The sequence below is a fragment of the Dermacentor andersoni genome, chromosome 2 (genome assembly GCF_023375885.2).
Source record: "Dermacentor andersoni chromosome 2, qqDerAnde1_hic_scaffold, whole genome shotgun sequence".
Lineage (NCBI taxonomy): Eukaryota > Metazoa > Arthropoda > Arachnida > Ixodida > Ixodidae > Dermacentor > Dermacentor andersoni.
The window spans coordinates 151,586,192-151,607,292 of NC_092815.1; the positions used below are offsets into that span (position 1 = coordinate 151,586,192).

The 21,101-nt window shown below is 47.8% G+C and overlaps 1 protein-coding gene across 1 annotated transcript in view; it reads right to left on the bottom strand.

The window, feature by feature from the left end:
• Positions 1-922: 922 nt before the first annotated feature.
• LOC126540937 (neprilysin-1-like) overlaps positions 923-21,101 on the bottom strand; it is an 88,088-nt gene continuing 67,909 nt past the window's right edge. Inside the window, exons 16-19 of the mRNA XM_072286175.1 lie at positions 12,527-12,586; positions 10,369-10,473; positions 8,554-8,612; positions 923-1,191 (exon numbers count right to left, since the gene is read on the bottom strand). Of these exons, the coding sequence (XP_072142276.1) occupies positions 1,089-1,191; positions 8,554-8,612; positions 10,369-10,473; positions 12,527-12,586 (327 nt within the window). The 3' untranslated portion in view covers positions 923-1,088. The remainder of the gene's footprint in view (positions 1,192-8,553; positions 8,613-10,368; positions 10,474-12,526; positions 12,587-21,101) is intronic.

The following is a 21,101-nucleotide window of genomic DNA, read 5'->3' on the forward strand; positions in this document are numbered from 1 at the left end:
GGGGTCGTGGTACGGTTTCAGGCGGCTGACGTGAACCGTCTCGCCGCCTGATTCGCCGCCTGAGTCCCGCCGTCAAACTCCAAAAAACATCTTCCAGCGATGTTTGGAAGCAAGTGTATGGTGTGGAATGGGTTGTCACCTAAAGAGGCGGCTCTACAGGAGAGATAGCGCGGACATTACACATAGTGGACTGTTTGTTATATGCTATCTGTCCTGCAGAACCACTTCGTTACATGACAATGTGGTTTGCACTTCTGATCGTGGCGTTGTATATAACCATAATATTTTTACTGTCTGCAATCAGTTCATCACATGTCTAATTTCCCTTTTCGGCCGTTTTCTTCAATCAAAAATTACGGAGGTGTACCACAACTTGGAAGAGGCTAAACCGATAAATGTTTAGCAAAAACCTATTTAAGCCTACATCTTGCCTTGGTCGCCTACGACGTGGCACAAACGAATGCGAGCTGTTCCATTTTTCACTGACGATAACCACGATTAAGAATAAACACGATGAGCGACTAAGCACTTCTTGAGATTGTCTCTCCACGTGCTGCAAGCGGCGACCTGGCCGTACGACCGCATCCATTGTGCAAGAAATCCAAAGCACTTCTGCTGAGCAAAAGCCAGATTCGCTATAGACATCGGTTTCCAACAGCTTTGAATAGCATTGCTTCCTTCGCGTTTGTTTAATTGTTAACTCAACCACTTATGCAAATGGACATAGAAATGCATAAACATTATATGAAGTAGCATGCCGTGATCTTGATATGTTATTGTCGTCAAATATCAATGATGCTGTTTATTAGCTGTCATATCACCGTGTTTATTTTCCGCTCGCGGATGGCCTGTGGCGCCACGTTGTGAGAGTATCGCATGTCATCTTCTACTAATATGTCATGAAGATAGAGTTGTGTTGTCGCAAGACTTTTAGGAAATGTTTATTTGTTCTTATTTCAGAACTCTTAAAACAAGCGTTAGGTATATGGCGTAGATTGATGCTGGCGGCATAAAGAGGCGTAATTCTACTAGACTAACAGTCAAGCTTCGCACAACGCTGAGCGAAGAACACGTGTGCCGAATGCTTCTCATTTCCAGAAATGGCATTGCTTCGACGGATTCATCGGCTTGCCAGCTGCGCAGTTGAAAGCAGTTGCAAACTCTTGCATATTCATCAGTGGGACGTTCACTCTGCAAAAATAAAGAGAGACAAAGAATGTTTGTCGCGATGTATATCAAGACTGAGTGCAGAGATAGACTAATTGTGTTCCAGTATATGCTTAGTGTATACAAGTATTTTAGCGGTATGTACTGGCTCTTATATTTACTGTGTAACAAGCAATACAACGTAAACATATATGTAAGTTACGTACAATATTGGCAATGGGAGGAACACAGCATAAAATTCTTCGGAAATGTTAACTTGTACATGCATCGAAGTAACACGTGGCCATATGCAAATTTCCCGTTGGATGACTTCTCTAGTTCAATACTAGTACGCAAATCATTTGTGTTGCCCTTGCAGAGACTCTTGAAAGACGGGTGTCTTGTGCGCACAGTGCGGGTAGCAATTTCGATATAAAGAGAAATTGTTTAACTTGTCCTATATAGGAAATGTTTAACTTATCCCCTACTTCAAACTGGTAGCATCACTATCTCCACCGTCATCAGCCTATCTTGTCACCACTGAAGTACAAAGTTCACCCCTAGCGTTTCCTAAATGCTGCTGCTATACATAAGATGACTTGATGATGATGATATGTGGTTTTTAATGGCGCAAGGGCCAGTTATGGCCAAAGAGCGCCATGACAAATGGTAATTTAAAGAATTTATTCTGAATGGCGTGGACAGTGAAATTATTATGGTAGGTGTGACATGACTGTATAAGGGCCTAAAACTTTCGCTCTAAATGACGTAAATATATAGCTAGTAAAATAATGACACTGATTAATTATGGACATGGACGATGGCAGTTGTGTTTTGATAAAAACATAAGACCAGACAACAGTTACACTCAATCATCAAGAGGGCCCTCGAATGCAAGGGCTGGTAATCACGTTTTAAAATTTCCTGGCCAAATTATTTTCAGAATGTCGGTTTCAGGTAAGAAATCTAAAACTATTTGCAGTTTAAAAAGCGGTTCATCACTAAGAAAAAATGCAGGGTGAAGTGGTATATTTTCCCGATATGCAGAATGGAAATACTTTTTCCTCTCTGTTTCTATTGCAGGGCACTGGATAAGAACATGGAGGACAGTCAGGCTATCGCCGCACCTACTACAAGTAGGAGGATCGCCGCCAGTCAATAGGTAGGAGTGAGTACTGTAAGTGTGTCCTATTCTTAAACGGCAAAGAAGTACTTCCTTGTACCGTGCTGTTTTGTCACTTATCCAATTCCGCAATGTTGGTTTTATAATGTGTAATTTATTCAATGTTTGTGTATCCCACTCTGCTTGCCAATGTTTCCTCAATTTACGGCGCAAAAAGGGCTTTAGGTCTGCGGCAGGAATAGGGATATTTCTATCTGTGTCGCTAAAACTCACTGACGTAGCGTTTTCATCAGCAGCTACGTTACCTTTTATACCTTTATGGCCAGGTACTCAGCATAGGATAATCGCTTGGTTGCAGATATATGCGGAGCACAACAAGCTATACAGCTCATTCAAAACGGGATTCTTATGCTTTCGTAAGCTAATAAGGGCTCTCACGACACTTAATGAGTCTGTAAAGACAACAGCCTTAGCGACATTTCTGCGCCTTATGTGTTTAACAGCCGAAAGTATACCGTATGCTTCTGCCGTAAAGATACTGGTGTGTGGGTTTAGTGGCCCTGATGTTGAAAATGAGGGTCCGAGAGCTGCGTAAGCAACACCAGCTGGAGACTTCGAAGCATCTGTGTAATATTCGTGACAGGAATACTTCTCTTTAAGTTCAAGAAAATGAGATTGTATGTGAGCCTCAGGTGCTTGTTTAAGATGACTTCGGGCTATGCCTATTCCTTAAAGGGCAACAGCGACGATTTCTGACCATGTCAAGGAAATGGAATATTCACGCTCACCCAAATCCCCTGCAACGCGTCTGATGGTAGAATTGTTACATAATTTGGAAAATAATTCTAAATACGAATAATACCCCAAAACGAAACCGAAACCTGACTGCGAAGCCGAGCCAACTTCATGCACGTCACGGGATGCACACCAGCGGGAAAGGCGCGCAAGACATGCCGGTCTCGCCCGCTGGGCAAACGAAAGTGTCGAAGAGCAGACGCTCAGCTGACTCGTGACCACGCCGTACCTTCCTTCAGGTCCGAGGTCAGACAGGCTATCTTCGTGCTCAACCGCAAGTCTGCGCCGGGTCCGGACGGAGTCACCAACAGAATATTGAGAAACCTCGAGGACACGTCTATCGTCTTTCTGACGAACAAAACCAACGAGTCCTGGAATAGCGGCGTTGTTCCTGCAGAATGGAAGATGGCCTGCACGGTTCCCATTCCCAAGCCCGGCAAGGCCCCGAACATCGAGAACCTCAGGCCGATTTCTCTAACCTCCTGCGTCGGCAAGGCCATGGAGCGCGTCGTCCTCAACAGGGTCAAGGGGTACCTCGAAGACAACAAGGTTTACACGTACACGATCCGCTTCCGCGCCGGACTCTCGACAAAGGATGCAATGAAGCTAATAAAGCATCAGATTGTGGATGGCTGTTCCAGAGACGCCAAGGCTTTGCTCGGACTGGACCTCGAGAAAGCTTTCGACAATGTGCTCCACAGGATCATCGTAAAGACCATTTCAGACCTCGGTCTCGGTTCCAAATTCCATAGCTACGTCAGCTCTTTTCTAACGGACAGGAAGGCCAAGCTTTGCATTGGGGACTTCCGCTCCGACGATGTGCCCCTCGGAGGGCGGGGCACTTCTCAGGGCGCCGTCATCTCACCCACACTGTTTAACATCTGTATTATTGGTCTTTCCGGGAGGTTGGCACGCGTAGAGGGCGTCAAGCACGCCGACGCCATCACCTTATGGTGCTCCGGCGGCAGCGAGGGCAGAGTCGAAGAATCCATGCAGGAAGCGATCGACGTGATCGAGGAGTATCTCCGCCCCACCGGACTTCGATGCTCCCCCGCCAAGTCGGAGCTTCTGCTTTACAGAAAAGAGAAGGGAGGCAGACCCAAGGATTCGAAGCCAGTCTCCGAAAGCAGCATCAGTCTTCGCACTTGTGACGGGGGGGGGGGGGGGGGGTGATACCCAGGGTCGACGTTAGTGACGAATTCGACGGCGGGAACGGAAGAGCTCCCGAGAAGACCTTCGCAAAGATGGACAACGCTTTCAGCCTCGTTCACAGAATAGCAAACAGGCCCCGAGGAATGAAGAAAAACAATCTCCTCAGGCTTATCAATGCCTTCGTACTATGTCACTTGACATACACAATTTCTGTGCACAACTTGCTAAGAGCGGAGCGAAACAAGCTCAACGCTGTCATCTGCAAAGTGGTCAAGAGGGCTGTCGGGCTACCCATCAGGACCCATACCGAGGATCTCCTCAAGCTGGGGCTGCATAACACTGCCAAGGAGATTGCCGACGCCCAAGAACGCGCACAGCTCACTCGCCTGAGCACCACAGCGGCAGGTAAACATATCCTCGAACAGCTGGGTTACCACCCTGCAGGATTCCCGATCGTCAGTACCCCGATCCCTAGGAGCATTCGAGACAAGTTCAAAGTGGCCCCTGTGCCCCGTAACGTCCATCCCATCCAACACGAGGGCAGACGGAAGGCCAGAGCACCAGCCATCCTCAAACAGATCAAGCAACGTGACATTAGAGCAAGCTTCGTCGACGCCGCGGAGTCCAGCAATGGGAAGACCTTTGCCATCGTTGTGGTCGACTCCAGCTGCAAGATTTCCAATAGCGCCTCCATTCGCACTTCAGACCCCGGAGTCGCCGAGCAAGCCGCCATCGCCCTCGTCCTGCTAGACGGTCGTGGGTCCGAGATATATAGCGATTCCAAAACGGCAGTTAGGGCTTTTCAGAAGGGTTGCATCATCAAGCAAGCTGCTCGTCGTCTTAGCAGCTCGAGATGCTTGCATGCATGATTTAACCCACTGGTTTCCCGCTCACGTAGGGTCGGTCGAGGGTGCTACCCCGAACCTCAATGAGTCTTCTCACGAGGCTGCGCGTGACCTCACCGACCACGCTTCCTCTGCAAGAAGCACCTACTCCCCTCCTCCCTACGGCCACAGGGACGCTCCCGCTAATCACAACGAGATTATTAAATTCTTTTACCTGTCTAGAAGCATCTTTCCAGCCCCTCACCCCAAGTTGAATAGGGCGCAAGCCGTTTCACTTAGACTTCTGCAGACCAGCACGTATCCGCATCTGTCCTTTCTCTACGAGGCTTACCCGGACGTGTATCGCGACGACGCCTGCCTCTCCTGAGGGCAGACCTCCACTCTAGCGCACATGCTCTGGGAGTGCGGGGCGACATACACCAAGTTCATCAAGGAGGAGTGAGACTCGCTTCTGCGTATGCCCGCTCTAGAAAACAAATCCTGGCTATCCGGCGTGCCCGTGACCGGGACGGTCGGCTAGACCTGCCGGTCCCGACGTGGGACTAGCCGGGTGCGCGACGAGTTCGCGTCCTCGCCGGACCTGCAATAAAGTTTCTTCACTCACTCACTCATTCATTCCTTAAGGTGACGTCAGCTGCACCAGCTTTTCCGATCTGTCAAACAGTGGCAGCTAAGATTCCGACGAATTCAATAGGTGCAAATCGCCGTTCGCATTCGATCCGCCACCACGGAAGCCAGCGTCCATGCGCAACATGTCGCGCTGCAACATGAAGACCAGATTTGCCCTAAGCACTGATTTTATACGTGCTGCTTGCTTTTTTGGGTATTTTTCCCCTTCTGAGGGAAGTGCTTCGCACACGCTATCAATTGTGGAGCACGACTTCCCGCATTTATATTCCGCAACAACTCCGCTGGCAGCCTAAAGCACCAACCAGTGCATTTGTTTACATCGACAAGTTCGGGTGCGGCCACCGCTAGCGGAAAGACGGGAGCCCGTTGCAGCAATCTGCGGTGCGCCATCACCGGCACCTCGTGAAGTGTCGCTGCGCATGCGCAATCGCAACGATAGGCGGCACAGCGTCTGCTGCATTTCCTACACCGCTTCCGCTCGCACTGCTTCCATGTTCGCATTGCCATGTTGTCAACGGCATCAAAGTTTTCTGACTAAGGCGAGATTTACACGACTGGATGGATTGTCTATCTAGCCAACGGATGAGCATGGCGTAGCTCAGCGCCACCGGATCACGCCACACTTAAAAACACAGGAGACTAGGTGCTACCGGCGTCAGTTTATGCTGCTCAACTGCTTCCCAGTCCTCGGACTTAATCGACACTCTCTCCCGTCATGTAAATCAAGCCTAAAAGCCAGGCTGTGTATGTGACAGCATTCTTGATGCAAAGTCGTAGGCGCAACTACATCTGCTCTGCCGAGAATAACGAACACCTAAAGCACACCAACATCAGTGGGTTTATGGAAAATGCTGAAAGCCCCATTGTCCCAATTTTAATGATCACAAGTTTGGATATGGTATTGGTCTCCGTCACCCTTTATAAAGAACTGGCGAGATTTTGTGCAGCTTCATATATTTGTAGAAAATCGCTACGCAATGGCTATAGTGACAGAGTACCAATGCTGCGCGACTATTTCCGATGGTGATGCGACAATTTATAAGGCGCTAGTTGCTGCCGCTAGCCTGGAACGCAGAAACTGCGTGTGTGGCTTCTGGAAATACCTCACTGTTTCCTGCTATGCTGGATTATGGCACGATTGTCGTTGATAGCAGTGCTGCAACCCAGCTCGAATCGCATCCTGGGCTCAAACAACACAAGCTGGATGTGTCGTCCAACAGGGGTGGTATTTTCGAGCGATCACTCTGTTACTTTGAAGATTGCTTGAGACTGGGCACTGCACTCGTTATAGTACAGTGCTAGGTGCTCATGGGTGACATCAATTAATGTCAAAACATTCATTACAAAATACGCAGATTTCGCACATGTTAGCACCAGCGAGTGACACACCGTAGCTAGCGGGAGATCCTACTAAGGTGACGTTGTTATTGCGCCTACATACATTTTTCGTATTCTCTTCATGAGCACAGTTGATGTGTGCCGTAAAGTAGGCATAGACTCGGACATTACGCGTATGATCGTTCAGCTAGAGAACGCGCAATTTTATCGCGGATACGCCGATCCCAGTATTAGCAGGGTTGGTAGCTGAACGAGGCGGTTCTTTACGCTACAGTAGTGATTGTTGCTTACTTGTTGCCTATTTGAGATACAAAGGGAACAGTGCCCATCGGAAGCTACATGATGAGCCAATATAACAATACGTAAAAATACACCCACGTGCGTAGTAACAGTTAATTTATGGAACTGCCGGTGAATGCGAGTGGTAGCCTTCGAGAACAGCAATGCACCGATGTCGATACGGCGCCGTGTGGTGGCATATAGATATTTCTGTGTGTACCATACCAAATGAAGAATGGTTTACTTCAAATTGATATGGTGAAAACTGGACTACCCAAGTAGTTTCCTTCATCCCAATGGCCTGATTAATATCAGGTCAGTCGCTCAGTTCCCCCAGCAGTAGATACACGACCTCGGATATTGTGATAGGCTTAGCCTCGGCTCATTGCGATCGAGATCGAATGCTGACGGCTGAAGTTCGTGCGTCCATCAACGCAACACTTCTTGCCTCCGATTTCTCGCCCGTCCTCACATACCGTAGCTTTTCGTCACGATAACTTCTCACGCCAAACACTAGCTCACTCCTCGGCCCTGTCGTCTGCAATGAATTCCCAACATGCTCGGCGCATGCCTTCTTTTACGTCATACCTAAATGGAACCACTAACTGAGGAGCAGGCAAGGCTTGTGGCACGACAGAATAAACAAAATTAATTTTTAAGAAAGCAGCGTAATCCTGAAGCCTGGTGTTTTCAAGAAATTGCGGAAGCGAGAGGAAGAACGCACTCAGCAAAGTTTAGTTGGATTTGTTGACGTGGAAACATCACCGGCGTTGCCCTTTTATAGCGTCGCATAAATGCATAAATTATTCCCTTCATGTCCCAATAGTATCGAGGTTATCTTGGCACTCCCTCACGCTAATTAATCACTGGTTTATCTGCGGTACGCGTTACACGGCCTTTCAACCTATATTTCTTTTAATCGAGGTTACCATATCGGTTATCACATTGAACGTCCCTGAACGCTGCGCCAAACATCTTTTGTTCCATGTATCTTTGCACGGCCCTCAGATTCTTCTCGTCCTTCTTTATTGCTGAATATAGAAGCACAACTTAATACGTCCTCATAAACCGTAGTCGTACCTGCTTGCTCAAATTTGCTAGTCATACAAAAGCGGCGGTTTACACTTTGGAGCTTGGTAAGGGCAATTACCTGGCACTAAGGAAGTGTTAAAAATGAAGACCTACAGGCTGTACATGCAAACAAGAAAATAAAGAAGCTAGAAAAAACATAGGAGCATGAGTTACCTATCTTGAACAAACGTTTTCCTATCGGTGCTGTCTTGAGAATAATCGCTGCAATAGCTCTGCAAAAGAACGAACATTTCAGAACTGATGAACAAGCCATGATGGTTTTCATGCGAATAGTAGAGGACGCGATCACTGGTTTTTTCTGGGATATAGTAAGCAATAGGAATCGCATGTATTGTTAAAATAAGTACCAACATTTCTTTAAGACGTCAATGCGAACCTTGCGACATTGCAATAGGGCGAGTACGTTCTGCGTGTTGAATATTACTGTAAATAGTCCGCATTCGAACTTTCAAATCTGGAAACAAGCCACGACATAGGGGTAATTTATTTCATTTGATCCCACTGCATTGCTTGACGTGATTCTGGACTCCTAAGTTTTCTTCAGCATTATGGTTTCTGTATCATACAGCCTAAAAAAGTAAAGCTAGTGCTTCAACCCATCACTCGTTCACACAGCCACTGAATGTGACATTGTAGAAATCTTTCACCATCCTTCAAATTCGAGACGATACAAATCAACTCTGAATTTCAGACTTCATAATTTTATTATATCTACTAATAAACTAGTTACTTTTACGGTCATTCCATCATCCTGCAGTGTGCGCTGGTAGGCGCGATAGTTGCCACAAACAGAAGTAAATGCAGCGTTAAATGCTGCACACTGTAATAGCCTGCGTACCTAGAACCTCTAAATTTGGTTAAACCTTTAAGTATTTTTTCATACACTGTCATACGCCGAGATACTGTATGGAACCAGCTTCAAAGAATGCACTGCCATATTAAGCCCCGCATGGGATTTCTCGGGTTGCATGAGTCCTCTTGACAGCAGGCAATAACAGTCACGTTATTGTGAGAGATACGCGAATGGCGTGTTCACTTTCATCCATGAAAAGCTTAGAATATTGTTTGGCCGGAATACAGCGCCTTCGTGAGATAGCGTAAACTAAATGCCGCCACACCCTGCCAAGGCCACCACGACGATACTCCGGAAATGCGTTTCTCGCGGTTTCTCCTTCAGAAAAGACTGGTGCGTTGTCATGCCCGAGCGGTGGATGATTTTCGAAGCGTGCAAATACGAAGGCGAGACTAAGGAGCAGTTCTATCTCCACTGGGAAATACAGAAATCTTAGAGCTTCCACTGGACGCTGAAAATGAACAACGCGTGCGTGTAGCCGCTACTTGTGCTTAAGTTCGCAATCGAACTACTTGCGCGATCGCCTAGAAAGCTACTAACTCGCCGAAAGAGCTGTGGCAGAAAAGCTTGTGCTTTTATCGCGCGAAAACTAAAACGGAGTGAGCTGATCTATAAAGCGTGTCCGCAAGCATCATTCTGCCTTTTTATTCACACATAAGCTAGGCGCAGTGCATCACTCGCAGCTTTTGCACTAGCGGCCGAACAATAGGGATTGCAGAGTGCGCATTTTACTTTCTATTTTAGTTGCTCGTAAAAAAAATGCCCGTACAGAGTTTTCGGTGCGTTGTTCTATATGACGGGCACCGGAAGCTTTGTATTTTTACATGACATTAGTGACTAGGGTGGGTGCTGGGGCGCAAAAATAATGGCAACGTGGTGTTTTCCTTGTTTTTCCAACTCGGGAAACATCATCTTCATTTAGAGACGGCTCTAAGCAGGTTGCCCCATCGGCATTCAGATAATTTCTCAGCGATTCTCACGTCAAAATCCTCGCGGCAATAATCGCTAAAAAGCTGGAGAGAATATGTGAATAAGCGCTATCACGTTCAGGTCGCGAAAGCTGCCCCTTCCGCCGCGCTCCTCTAGTTTCCTTATGTTGTCCGGTTTTAGTGTACCAGTGCATAGTAGATGAAGAACACCTGGTCAGCGGTCATGTTCAAAGACTCGAGGCGGTAGTCCTTTCCCAGGTACCGCTTCGTGAACAGCCTCTGCTGAAAGTCCTGAAACGATGAGAAACACATTGGATAAAACACACGCCCGAACGAAGCCGGCATTTCCAACATATTATTTGAAACACACAGAACAGGCGTTTGACTAGCTTACATGTGCGATTGTAATTATACGTGAGCAGCTCCTACATTGTTATTAGCCCTTTCATTGAAACAGAAGTGGGGTATTTCATGTCCCGAATGAACATCGAATATGAAAAACAGTGGCAGAGCTCGCGGCCGGAGTTGCGGCAGTAGCCGCTTATTCCAGACCTAACTTCCCTATACACCGAAAATAAGAAGTTTGCGTATGAATTCGACCGTATATCTTGAATAAAGCCATTGCTTTGCTGCACTAGTTCAAAGTGCCTTGCTTCCGTCCTATGCTAGTTCGAGTTGGAGCACACGTCGCAGAATAACCGCCCATAGCGGTCAACAGAACCCTAGAAAATACATAAATATGTGTTAAGAACTTACTAGCGGAAATTAAGTACCAGCATTCCCCTTGTTCTAAAGTATTGCTATGCGTTTCGGGTGTGATAGTGTTGCGCTAGAAACATGAAGGAATGTGTGTATGGGGACTCATCCTGTGTGCAGAGAATACCTCACTGGTGTTACCCAGCTCATAGCAACATGCATTGTTAGTAAATGCCTAATGAATGATATTTTATACTTGACAATTTAAATCATGTCTGACATATATATGATACCTTTTTTTCCTGAATGTATGAGAGGCGCACAAGTTCCATTTATGAAAGTACTAATGAGTTCTTTTAACTTTAGGCATCATTAGAACGCTACTTCACAACATCAAGGCTCAAATTCGTGACACCTGTGGGAAAAAGGGCATTTCACATCCACCGCCTTGTCCTTGAGTGACGCTGGCTAACACCGCCACGATTCATCTTAGGCACATACGCATTATACCCGAGAATGTGGCTCGCCTTCAACTGATTTTATTATTAAACATCTCCCCGGCGATTACGATACTCACTAACGGCACATTTGAGCGCAGCTGTATACATATTTTCACTTGGCGGTATATTGGCTGGCGCGGACAGTCTGCATTGTGCGGCACGTTGCACGACTGGCGCATGTTGCACTTTGGAAATATGGCGCTGCTGCCTCAGTAATCGGGAGATCGGGAGAGGAACGGCATGGGTGAGGGGTGGGCGTGATTCAGAGCACCCGCCGTAGACAACCTCCTCTGATACAGCGCTTTCCAACAGACGACGCGCGCTACTCTGGCGCCATCTCGTAGCCATCGTCGACGCAAAGGCATTCGTGCGCAGCCACTACGCTTTTCTTCTCACGGTTTCGGCATGCCCTCCTCCTGCGCTTTGCTCCTCGCGATCTCTTCGCTCTCGCCGCTTTTCTCATCACCCACTGGGCTCCGCGTTCACTGTGATGTTTCGTGGTGCTCGTTCGCTCGGTTACCAGGTAGGAAACCGACGCTGGAACGCGCGTCTAAAAGCCGCGCTCTGAAAACACCTACAAGGTTAGGATTGACCGATCAAGACATCAGATAGAAAATTAAAGAAGCAACGTAGGCACCTACCCAATTTCAGAGGAATCACTTTTTCTTCAATGCTCGATCAAAGACCCTTGTGAGGTTTGGATAATGTAACTCTCTATGGGCGAGAGCAGTTGATTGCAGGCATACGTACATATTGCAAACATGCGCACAGATTACAACACCAATATGCCATCGATTGTGCTCACCAATAATGAGTTACGACTTGAGATCCAGATATGATCTTGCGAGCAACTTTCACTAGGTATATCACTACTTGTTACTGGACTAGTCGATTTATACTTTTAGGTGGAAAGGAACCTTCGCCGCCCCAAGAAATGACAGTACGGAAAAGGGCGCACAGGACGGGCCGGACGACATTTCCTGCCTGATCATTTCTTCACGTAGTGAGGTGTCTTTTTGCACCGTAATAAGTATGAAGTAGAAAAGAACAGTTTGTGTCAGGTAATATTTCGTGTGGGAAACTGCTTGTGTGTCTTTTTTTCTTGGCAGCGAAATTCTTATTTCCGTCAAGCAGCCCAGTGCACTTACCTCGAACGCGACGCGTAAAGCAGCATTTTCTCCAATTCTCGTGAATACATATGGTGCATGCTGAAAGAAAATAGATGACGTTGGGTTAATCACTGGCGCTACCTTTCAGTGAAAAAAGAATATAGCTTGAAACTACATGTGAATGATTTCCCACCTCGCTGCACAATAACCTCGCTTTGTGCTACGCGGTGAAACAATGTTCAAGGGCCAAATATTATCACCATACTGCTCAGGACCCGACACCATGTTTGGTGATTCTGCATCGCCTGCGATCGTGACTGGTTTAGTGGAGGCATATCCTCGTTTGTACCTGATCGCAAGCGCGAAACAACCTTTGAATTTCAAACAATGCCGACAACAGCTTTTTGGGGCATGCCACAGAACATACTGTTAGCGTGAGCACGCCTCGGTTAAAAACTGTAGGATGCTAAGGGCATGTCTTCTAGATCAACGTAATTGCCCTTATTCTCTCTGTCGATAAATTTGTGCATTATCCTCCGCTTTCGTTGTCTACGTTCTGCGCACCTCCAAACCCATAATTTAGGACATGACGTGCGCAATACTAAATGTACTAAATTCGTGTGTTATTTTCACTCGAAATAATAATAACAAGTGACAGTAATAGACTACGCAATATTACGTGAACGTGTACCGGCTACGTTTCGCACGTGAAACTTTTGCAACAAGCATCGCACGGGCGTGCTATCTCCGCATCACTCTTTTTCTGAAGTTGATCTTTGTCGGGATCCCAATATCAGGTTTGCAGACAGACGCCAACCCGCACCTTCCCCTAGCGAAGAGGGCGCGTCACCAGCTGTCCGGTGACCGGCACAGTGAGGTGCTCGCGACGCCCGCGAACTACCGCGCACTCGATAATATTGCTCCTCGTATAGCCATTTTATTGCAATGGCTCGATGGTCGGGTAGCCAAGGATGTCATTACTGTTGCGTGGCGAACGGCTAAAACAGCGACAAGAACACCCTGGGTCTTGTTACGAGCACGGACGCCGAAAGTTTCTGTAGGTGTTGCCTTCGAGCACACCGCTAACCCTCGAAGATATTTAAACTGCTGTTATTTGTTTTTACATCATCTACTCTTCCGTTTCGAACCCTTTAATATGGCTCGAGCCCCAGGCAGACGCTGTTGAAGGTCCCTGAAATCCTGTCCCCGTAAGAACTGCAGGTAGCAGCTCGTAGCAATTGTGGGCAGCCGCGACCACTAGTGGCAACGGTGCTATATAGATCTACGAGCCTCGTCTACCATGTCGGAGCTGAATGCAGCGTTTGCGATGGTCTACGCAGATTTTCGGCTGCAAGGTGCTGAGTGTGGGATTTCATCTGCCGAGTTTTACCAGGTTTTGTTGAAGGGTTAGAACAAAACGGGGGATTCGAGATATTGTTGTCGCCTAGTTTGGGTGCGGTAAGATAGCTTTGTACAGTAGACAAAGCAGCGCTGAAAACAGCCAACAATTTCGGATTACTGCGTAAACCGGAGTTTTTGGAGTTGGCGAAGGAGTTGCAACTGGATGTCACTGACGCACTCCGATAACCACAGTTGATTGAGGCTAGTCTTGCCCTAGAGGCTGAGGATGATGAGCTTACGGAATGCCTATAGATGATTAGAGACAGCGAGTCTGCAAAAAGCCAGGCAGGAGAGCGTGAGCAACGGGAGCGTGAAGAAGGAAAATGTGGAGAGCAGAAAGAGCTGGAGCGTGAGGAAAGGGAACACGCATTTGAAACGATTTGTCATTGAAATGGACCGCGCTGGAGCAGCAAGATAGAAGAGAGAAGGAAACAATGAAGGAGAGCATCATCATAATCATCATCAGCCTGGTTACGCCCACTGCAGGGCAAAGGCGTCTCCCATACTTCAACAACCCGGGTCATGTACTAATTGTGGCCATGTGCTCCCTGCAAACTTCTTAATCTCATCCGCTCACCTAACTTTCTGCCGCTGCCTGCTACGCTTCCCTTCCCTTGGGATCCAGTCCGTTACCCTTAAGGACCATCGGTTATCTTCCCTTCTCATTACATGTCCTGCCCATGCCCATTTCTTTTTCTTGATTTCAACTAAGATGTCATTAACTCGCGCTTGTCAGCGGCTGTCAGCGGAAGCGTTCCGGCAGAAGTTCCACGAAATGGAAAAGGCTAGGAATCAGCCCTATACTGAGTTTGCATATAAGCTTATCTCAAACATGGAGGAATAACTCAATGAACAAAAATCCAATGGTGATCACGCGAAGGTGTTCAGTTCTGCGCACTTGAACAATTTGATAACCAGTTACCTGAGAACGCGAGGTACGGGGTTCAAGATAGGCTAGAAGTTAGCGCGATTACTAGAGCCGCTGAACTAGCCGAATAGATTGTGACGTGTCGGGCTCACGAATTCAGCGACGGTCGAAAAGGCGATCCCAATTTAGGGCTCAGCAGGCCGAAGCGCAGGCTCAAAAACAGAATGCACATGCTTATGACTGAGGGCACATGAAAATGTAATACTTCCGGGTCGGAAGGGATCCCTGAATTTCAGGCAGAGCAGCAAAAAAGAAATTGGAAGCGAGGAAATCCTTTCTTTGTTACGATGGTCACAAACAAGGGCATATTGCTGCGCAAAGCGACAAGGCAAAGATAGTGTTTTTATTGATTGGTTGCAATAACGAGAATATGAAACTGCTCGAACCGTCCATGCGCGACTCTGAAGTAAATGGGAAACCATGTCACTTACTATGCGACTCCGCGGTTACTATGGACGAGGTTCACAGCTCTTATGTGGAACCTAGGATGTTCACAGGTGAATGTGCCTGGATTAAGAATTTTGAAGGTCGCAGTGCATGCCTTCTGGTCGTAAAGGTATCTATTAAAGGTCCATCGCCAGACTTGAGACGAAGCTGCCGCATCGCCTGCGTTTCCTCCGGAGTAGCCTTATCTGTTCTCAAATAGGTCAGATCAAAGTCTGCGCTATCAAGGCTAATGTTTGGGCAGGTTAGCGTGATGGCTCCAACGAGATCTAAAGCTCGTGAGTTGACTGCAAAAGTAGTCGAGGAAACAGTACTAACTGAGGCGGATGGTTTTCACGAACGTCAGAAAGCGGAGATCAAAAGTGCTGCCACGTTGGAATTGCAGAGGTTTGGATCCTAACAAGCAGAGGTAGCGATAATGGCAGCGGGTGAGTTATTTGAAGAGCAGTCGCCAGATTTGTTTGTAGCGCCTACGTGGTAAAGTCTACAGCGGCTCTTAAAGGTAGATAGTTCAGCCTTGAAGTCCGAGCAAAGCAAGGACCCCAGCCTGCAGAACATCCGAAGCAACTTATACGAAGGGGTCGCGCACAAAACAAAGTGAATTTTTATGACAGCGGCGGCATAATTTACCGAAAGTATGTAGATCGCAGAAGTGTCACATTTGACCAGCTGCTCGTGCCTCAGGCTTATGAGGCAGGATCTTCTGCCCTTGTCGCACGGAAGCTCACGGGCTGGACACTTAGGGGCCAAGAAAACTAAGGATAGACTATTAGAGGGGTATTATTAGCCAGGTTATTTCCGCGACGCAGAGCAATTTATAAGGACTTGCCACGCATGTCAGCGCGTGTTGAACTCGGATGAACAGGCAAAAGCGCCGATGAAGCTAGTGGAGATCATCACTGAGCCCTTTCGCAAGCTCGTAGTCGACACAGTAGGCCCACTTCCAGTAACAGCCTCGGGATAGTTAATAGCTCATGCGCTCCTGTGGATACTCGCGCGAGTTGGTTCTCTCACCGAAGCACAGTCCAACCAAGGCAGCGCGTGTTCTAGTACACCAACCACTACCTTTCTAGATCGATGTGGGGTAAGGCTCATTCATAGCTCAGTGTAACATCCGCAGTCCCATTCCGTAGAGAAGCAACAATCTGTCATGAAGGCCGCGTTAAGAGCGTTATGCTTTGAAAGGAAGGCCGACTAGGAGCGGTTCTTGCCTGCTACCATGTTTGCGCTGAGGACTGTGGCGCGTGAAGCGAACGGTGTTTTGCCACCAGAACCCATATACGGGCGCTCTCTGCCATTGCCGCTGCGCATGCTTCACGAACCATGGTAAGGGCGCGGGGAAGACCCCCTTGTGGTCGCTTACGTAGTTAAGTTAGTAAAATGGTTAAGGAAGTCACAGAAGCTGTCAGAAGAGGCCATGTTTCAAGCCCTGCATAGGTACAAGGTGTATTAAGACCACCCAACCAGGACCCGCCGATTTGAAATCGGCACTGAGGTAGTGATTTGGCCACCATCGCAGAAAAGCAAGCTCTATGTGCAGTCGGAAGATCCCGCAAACGTGGTTCAGAAATTTTATGACACGAACCACGTTATGAGCCTTCCTGGAAAGCGGAAGATACAGCAGCGTTATCACTGCAATCTACTCAAACCTTACTGAGAACAGTAAACAGTGGCGTGCGTGATGTAAACGTTCTCGAAGAGATTCCGGTAGAGTTTCCGGGGCTCGTGTTAGTCACTAACGGAGAGGCTAGGCAACAACTAATTAGGGAACTAGTCTCTAAAGCACAGCTGGAGCCTGACGACGCTGCAGGAAATCCTGTAAAATTTCAGGACTTATTCATAGATAGACCAGGAAGGGCGCCTATTCTTGTACACGACATTGAGCTTACTTCTTCGGAGCCAGTACGTTCAAAGGCTTAACAAATGAGATCATGGATGCGGAGGTGAAAAAAAAATGTTGGCTCTAGATGTGATCGAGTGTTGTGAGAGCAATTACACCTGGCCTTCGACCTTAGTTCAGGTAATGGGCAAGGATCGGCGTCCATGCGTAGATTGCAGCAGGCTAACCGCAATCACTAGAGATCAAATTTATCCCGTATCAAACATCGAAGAGCGCATTGAGGAATTCAGTAGCACCTGATTCATTTCTACCCTAGTTTTCGTTCAATGCTACTGGGAAGTTCCGCTCACAAAACGGGCTAGAAGATATGCCGCCTTCATATTTCCGTTGGGAACGTCCCATCCGAAGGTCATAAGCTTCGGTTTAAAAAATGCACCGTACTGTTTCTCACGCCTTATGTACAAAGCATTGTGAGGACAGGAAGAGTTCGCCTTGCCTCACTGAGATGATGTCGCCATATATTCTGCATCCTGGTCGGGGCATATGCAACATCTGAGGGCAGTGGCCAGGTTTCATGAAGCAAATTTAACCGTCAAGGCACCAAAATGCCAAATGGCGCAAACGAAGTCACCTACGTCGGTCACGTAATAGGACATGGCCGTTCGCCGTGCCTCTGAAAGCTGGCGGCGATAAGAGATTTCCGGCCGTTGCACACTATTGGATCTTGCCGTTGAGTGCGGGAGTTGGCCGATGTTGAGGAGGATTTTGAGATGAAATTGAAGGTTCATTTACATAATATATAATATTAGCACAAAGTAAATAACAGTCAAAAAATGAATGAATGAAGGAATGCTTGTGTCTGCTCCCTTTCTCGCTTTTAACCCCTTCGGTGTCTCGGGGTCACGTCATTTTCGGCCAATCGCCGAGTCCGCTAAGGTGTCGTGATTTTCCTCCAATGGCAGGCGCCCGTTCACGTGCAGTCACATTCGGCAGATCGGGTCGCTCCGAGGGCTCCACTGTGACTTACTTACGGGTGACTCACAACCGGTGTTGCCTTGGTGTTGCCTCCCCGTCTTAAAGCGCTCAGCTGGTGGAGACGGGTTGTTTTCGAACGAGCTTTTAAGCTGCAAAACAGCTTTGCTCGGGACCAAGATTACCTTGAACCGTGCCTGGCTCCCGTTGCACTTTCGGGAAAAGTCAAGCAGGGGTGGAGACAATAGCTCGACGGGCGGCACCTGCGGTGGGGGTCGCCAACTTCTCTGACAGGTCCGGGAACGTGTTAGACGTGTTCCTGCACCCAATTGGAATGCGACGACGATTGGATGTGGTCGGGGAACTCGAGTGATGCCAGGAAAGCGGTCCGTATCTAACCGCTCCTCCTCCCCCCGGTAGTTCAGAATGGCCGGTGAACTCAATTCGCTGGCCATGAGGAAGGCTGATGGAACATGTAGGGTACTGGTGACAAGACTCGTGTGACGAATTTCGGGATCCCGGGCCCTGGAGAACTTATGTAAAACAAAGGAAACAACATAGCCCTGCACCACGTGCAAGCGCAGGTTCTTCACCCCTGACTCGCCAGGCTATGACTACGTAAAAATGAACCCTGTTTTTTTTTTTTTTACTTCCCAATTTTGATAAATCAATTCCAACCACCTTTACGCGATCATAACTTAAGCAGCCTAACTTCCCGAACAGCGTGTTCTTACCCTATCGCAGTGGCGTACTTATCGCACGTACGGTTACCACTGAACAGTCTGGTAAACTCCACAGGTACCTAATAACAATCGCGTTAGCTTTGTGGTCCCTACTCAGAAGGCGTACTTGCGTCATACGCAAACCTTTTATCATCCCTACTCACGTTTCCTCCTCTAGTGCATACAGGACACGTACTTTAACGAACAACTAAACTTCCGTCTCTTATACGCTCCGCAGAACCCCTAAAAATGCGTCTTCTAATAACTAATTCCAAGCACGCTTACTAGAGAAGTCAGAACACGGCCGTCCTCAACACACACGAGCGACCCAGTCATAAACATTCTGCTTCCTTCAGTCCGCACACGACACGCGCTAATGGAACTAACAACGCTTCTCAGTGCAAACTATGCACTTACTGAAAACTTACGCGTTTAACTTTGGAAACTTCGAAAACACTTCTAGAAAGAAAGAAGGTTAACTAATGCCCACGCACGTTACCACAGACCTCTCACCGAAAACCTTGAGGCTTCAATTTACTCTTAAGAAAAAATAATCTACTCATTGATTAACACCTCGCGAAACTTAAGGTTTACATATAACGCGTCTTTCAAATCTCGGAGCTTCTCAAACGACAACATAAACAATGCTCATAACTTACATATTGAAGTGAATTCAGTCTCAAATCGCGAAAATTTTCATATGCTCAAAAATAAAACAAAACAGCACGTTTCACTTCTACGGACGCTCTCTTGGTCTCCCGTTCCAAACGTTTACGACGAATTCATACTTTTGAGCCGTACTCAAGGTGGTTGCGGTTCGAAAGCGATTCTGGCTACCCAGGAACAACAAAAGGACCAACACCCTATCAGCTCCTTCAAGACGTTGCAGTGTCTAGTCAATTTGCGTCCCGACGCCAGGCTTTCATCATGAACTCGACTGACCGCGTCGCGACTGCGTACTGCCTCGCCTCGTCTTGTCACTTTGCGCTCCTTCGCACTACATGCTGCACCCCGAAAAGAACGAGGCAACGACGAGGAACATAACAGCCCCGTGCCCTTTGTCCGCGTCCACGCAGAACATGCTTCTCGGTCTCTTTTTGACCTGTGGCTCGAACGTGCTTGATGCGCCAACGTCGTCAACGACGACCGCAGCTTTCTTCGTGCCCTGGCTTTTTGCATTTGTCGTCGCCTTTGGCTGCGCTACATTATTCACCGCCTTCCAATCCTTACCGTGCTTCTTTCTACGGTGATTTTTCCTCGAACTCCCTTTTATGCCGCCTTCTCGCGCCACAAGCTGGCCGGTACACACCTCGTCGGCCTAGATCGCTCTCCTACCCGAACAGTCTGAGTAATTTTCATTTAAACCAACTCTCTCTTTCCCACGACTGACGGACAGCTAAAATGACTCTGGAACAAAGCAGCAGCCTTTACTCCAGCTATGCAACTCGCCCTCTTGCAAACTGCACTCTACTGCTTTGCCCAGCTCACGCTGTGCCTCGGCACAGAGCTCGTCGGTATCGATCGCTGTCTCACCCTCACAGTCCGAATGATTCATAACTAAACCTCCCTCTCTTGGCTCGCTAGACCGGCGGACAGCTGCACAGATCCCTGAACAATGCAGTTGTCCTTTGAGCTACGCAGCTCGCAATCCTGCGAAATGCCCTCAAATGCATTGTCCAGCTGGCACTGCACTTCGGCACGCAGATCTCACTCCACATGGGTGCCTGTGTCTGTCGGGTCAGCAGTACTCTGTACTTGATTAACGACCTCGTTAACATTACATGCGACGTACACGTGCGGTGACTCAGCCGATTCATTCCCAGCTGGCCTAGCTGGCTCTACAGTGATCTGTTGGCAAATCACCTCGTACCTTTCCCTACGGCCTTTACTGGCCTCTGTTGTCACTAAGACATCGTTAGCAGTTAGCCTTTTCCGTTCATCTATGAATGTGCTGCTAATCTCACAGGTACTGCTCCACTCCTCAGCTTTTGGCGAAGATCCGCTAGATACTGTCTCTTTTTTTTTTTGCACTGGACTACCTACAGAATTTTCAGACAGCCATTGTCTTTGTGACTTTACCTGCCGCAAATCTTGTATCTGTTTTTTGAAGTGTGCCATCTCTTTCTCATGCTTTTGCCGTTCTCGCTCACGCTTACGTTATTGACGCTCACGCTCACTCTCACGTTCTTGACGCTCACGGTGCCGTATTTGATGCATCGTCTCCCAAGCAATCTGAATGCTTTCATCATCATTACCACTATGTTGAATTGCCTTTTGGATAGCTGGCTTTCTCATCTTTTCGTCTGC